At 33.7% G+C, this 3,718-nt stretch overlaps 1 protein-coding gene across 1 annotated transcript; it reads right to left on the reverse strand.

Annotated features, from left to right (window-relative positions):
* Positions 1-250: 250 nt before the first annotated feature.
* On the reverse strand, positions 251-3,062 carry LOC104233690 (heat stress transcription factor A-4a-like). The gene is made up of 3 exons (XM_009787125.2): positions 2,926-3,062; positions 1,556-2,739; positions 251-1,469 (listed from the first exon to the last, which is right to left on the reverse strand). The coding sequence occupies exons 2-3, from the start codon at positions 1,769-1,771 to the stop codon at positions 468-470; spliced, it is 1,218 nt and encodes a 405-aa protein (XP_009785427.1). The 5' UTR covers positions 1,772-2,739; positions 2,926-3,062; the 3' UTR covers positions 251-467.
* Between the last annotated feature and the right edge of the window lie 656 nt (positions 3,063-3,718).

The raw sequence follows: 3,718 nt of genomic DNA on the forward strand, positions 1-3,718 counted from the left end.
CATTCTAAAACAGAACCACAAGTTTCCTAAACTACAAAGTTACCACCAAAATGGAATGCTATGTATTAGACGTTGTCGTGTGTTTGGGTGTGTATGCATAAGCTATATCTACTGGTTAGCAATATAAACAGTATAAATCCATTACTTGATTGAGGATAATAATAACATGAACGGATATTAGATTGAAAAACAAATAATTCTTCTGCCTCTCATAACATGACCAGTAAAACCAAATATGAACCGCTTAAGCTAGCACAATTCAGAAGTATATATTGTTAATATACCAAAATTTTATCATTCACTATATTACGCCATGTCCAACAAGGGTAAAAACAAAAAAAAGGTTAATATACCAAAATTCTATCTACTCTCTGATACATCACTTTCTCCAGATTTACACAAGCCAGAGGCAAAATGAAAATGCAGGAAACATTTACTATATCCAAAATAGCACATAACCTACCACATTACGTTCGCTCCGCTGGAGTAAGATGTCCCAACTGTTCTGTAAGGCTATTTACACTCTTCATTTTCCACCAAGATTTCCCCTGCTCAACTGTTTTGGATTCACTTTGGCTATCGATATCTTCCTGTTCCGGCTTTACATCAGATTCAGTAGAACCAGGGTTCTCGGTTAGGAATTGTTCCCAGAATACATCATTTACTCCTGTTGGCCGGTTAGTAGCAGTCCCTATTACTACCACTTGGTCTTCTTGTAGGGCAACTTCAGGAACAGCGATTCCTTTAGGCTCAGAATTCATGTCGATACCACAAATCTTAGACCCAATATCGACATTTAGTTGTGAGTAAGATATAGCAGGGCTGTCAGCGCAACTAATAGATGCATCTAAGTCCACTGAAGAGCTCCGTCTCATCCAATTTCGATCAACGTCATGTAGTATATTCTCCCAGAAGGTCAAAGAAGAGTCCAACTGATCTAAAAGTTCCTTGTTGAGAGTCAAATCAGAAGTCGGGTCCATATTTTCCCTAGTTGACTCTTGAGAAGAACTCGCTTGATTATCTTCAAGGCCAGTTTCATTATAAAGAAAGCTGTTTCCCGGCAACCTTCTCTTTCTCTCATTCATTTCCAGCTGCGGTATGAGACTCAAAGCCAGTCCTGGTTTATTTATGGTTCGAGCTAAAGTAGATAACATGTTCTTCTGTCGGTGTTTCACTAGTTGGACACGTTCAGTAAAAACCAGCATTTGCATTTCAAGTCCTTGATAATCCTGTTTATGTCCTTGTAGTTCTAAATGAAGCGATTCGTTTTCATGCTTCAACTTCTCAATATCTTCCTTATACCCTTGTCTTTCTGATTCAGTCAATGCAGATGAAACGCTATGAAGATTCTGTACAGAATGACTGTGAACGGGTTTCCGTCTATGGATATTCCTTAAAAGATGTGGCTCACCTTTAATAAAATCTTCATTCGCAAATTCCCATTGTTCAGGATCTACTTTCCTGAATCCCTGGTAAAAACAATTAAAATAAATTTTGGAACTCAATTTAAAAACAATATTACTTCAAATAAATAAGTAAAAAACGGATTTCTTACGTAAGTGTTTAGCTGTCGAATAAAGCTGGAAAAGTTGTTGTGTTTGAAGTATCTCGGCAACAATTCTCTTGCAAAATCGGGAGGATTCCACACAATGAAACTTTTATTAGTCGAACTCCAGGAGACTATTGGATCTGTGGAGGGATCATCTACCATTTCGTATGTCTTTGCAATAAACGGAGGCAGTGCATTGGCGCTACAAGGAGCTTCATCCATTTTTATATTCAAATCCAAATCACAATGCAAAGCTCAACTAGAAGCGAGAAATTCCAACGGACAACAAAGATCAACTTTATTAGATTCCCAGCATACGCGTACAAACCAGACAAAATTTGTTATGATCTTGATTTCCTTTGATAAATTCAACTAAAGTAACTCCCACCTGATCATACAAATTCTTTGCAAATTCACATTTCCAATTCAATTCCCAGCTCCGGCCTGATCATACTTCACGCGAATCCAAGTTTCAAGACTGCTTTTTCTACTTGTTACTCAACGAGACTTCAATGAATAACCAACAATCTCACTCCATTGCAGATATAATTAAGCAATAATATAAACCAAAGCTTCTTTCTTTAACCACAATTTAAACAAGTCAACTCACATATAACCCCATAATCTCAAAGCTCAAAATCCTATGTAATACAACAACAATAACAACTACGCCTCAATCCAAAACAAGTCGGGGTTAGTTATATGAATCCTCAAAAATCATTCTTCTCCAATTGGACCTGTTTCATTCCAATACTCAATAATTTGTCTTTAATAAACACCAAGATTTCCAAAAGCTCAAAAAAAATGCAATCAACTTGATTTCCAATCTAAATCTTTCCTAAAGGAAGTCAACTCACATATAACCCCATAATCTCAAAGCTCAAAAAATCCTCATATAATACAACAACAACAATAACAACAACTACGCCTCAATCCAGAACAAGTCCAACAACAATAACAACAACTACGTCTCAATCCAGAACAAGTCGGAGTCTGTTATATGAATCCTCAATATAATTCCACTCCAATTATACCCCTTCCATTCCAATACTCAATAAAAGATTCCCACTTTTTTCTCTTTTTTTCAATCAACTTGACTTCCAAAAGACGGCTTTTTTTCCCACTAAAACACAGAAATTTACAAACCCAACTTTCCTTTGTTCCCAACTAATCACAGTCAAAACAATAAACTGCAAGAAAATAAGAAAAGTCAAAAACTTGTCAAATTTCCCATGAAACCCATTAACATCAAAGTCGTTAAAAACATAATCTTTTAAACTCAAACTTGAAGAAAAAGCTGAAATCACACATAAATACAAAGACTCACAAAAGTTATATAATCAGATAAGCATAAAAATGAATCCTGAGAAATTTACCTGAAATAGAAAATTCAAGAATGATCTTAAAAAGAGACGAACAAAGAGAGAGGAGGAAGACAGTTTACTTTGACTTCTCCTTTCCTTCCCAAGACTTCTTCTCATTGGGTTTGGTTCGTTGGCACGTCCGGATTTGGATGCTTATCGGGATCCATATAATATATTTATTAATATAATAATAAAGGATTTTTTCTGAAATTAACGGAAAAAAGGTGGGGGTGTGGGGTGGGGGTGGGGTTATGTAGTACTAAAATAACAAATGAAAAAAACAAACTATAAATTGAAAAGCAAATCAAATCGATTTAATGGGCGTTTGGATATAAGAATTGTGAAATTTCATTAAAAAAAAATAAAAAAAAAAAATCAAATAAAAATAGTATTTGAAAATTAGAGTTATGTTTGGACATGAATAAAATTTGTAGCTGTTTTTTGAATTTTTGTAAAGTGATTTGAAGTGAAAATTTTGAAAAATAACTTTTTGGAGTTTTTAAAAAATTTCGAAATTCAACTTCAAGTAAATTTTAAAATTTTCATGACCAAAACACTGAATCCAAAAAAAATAAAAATTTTCCGAAAAAAGTAAAACAATAATTATGCCCAAACGGACCCTTAAAAAATTGATATATATTTGGTTTAGTTTGATTTTGATTTTGATTTTGAACAAGAAGAAAATGAAATTGATATATAAATATATTTGTTTTATAAGTAATATAAAATTTTATACGATCTTCTTTTTTAAAAATTACTCTAGATATATTCATAGTCCTTGTTTTGGACATATATATTTAACATG

This window comes from Nicotiana sylvestris, chromosome 9 (genome assembly GCF_000393655.2).
Source record: "Nicotiana sylvestris chromosome 9, ASM39365v2, whole genome shotgun sequence".
In the NCBI taxonomy this organism is placed as follows: Eukaryota; Viridiplantae; Streptophyta; class Magnoliopsida; order Solanales; family Solanaceae; genus Nicotiana; species Nicotiana sylvestris.

Bases quoted from the DNA above. Each gene is read 5' to 3' on its own strand.
- LOC104233690 (XM_009787125.2), bottom strand. From the start codon at position 1,771: ATGGATGAAGCTCCTTGTAGCGCCAATGCACTGCCTCCGTTTATTGCA. The intron at 1,470-1,555 runs GTAAGAAATCCG...TGTTTTTACCAG, and splicing joins TTCGACAGCTAAACACTTAC to GGATTCAGGAAAGTAGATCC.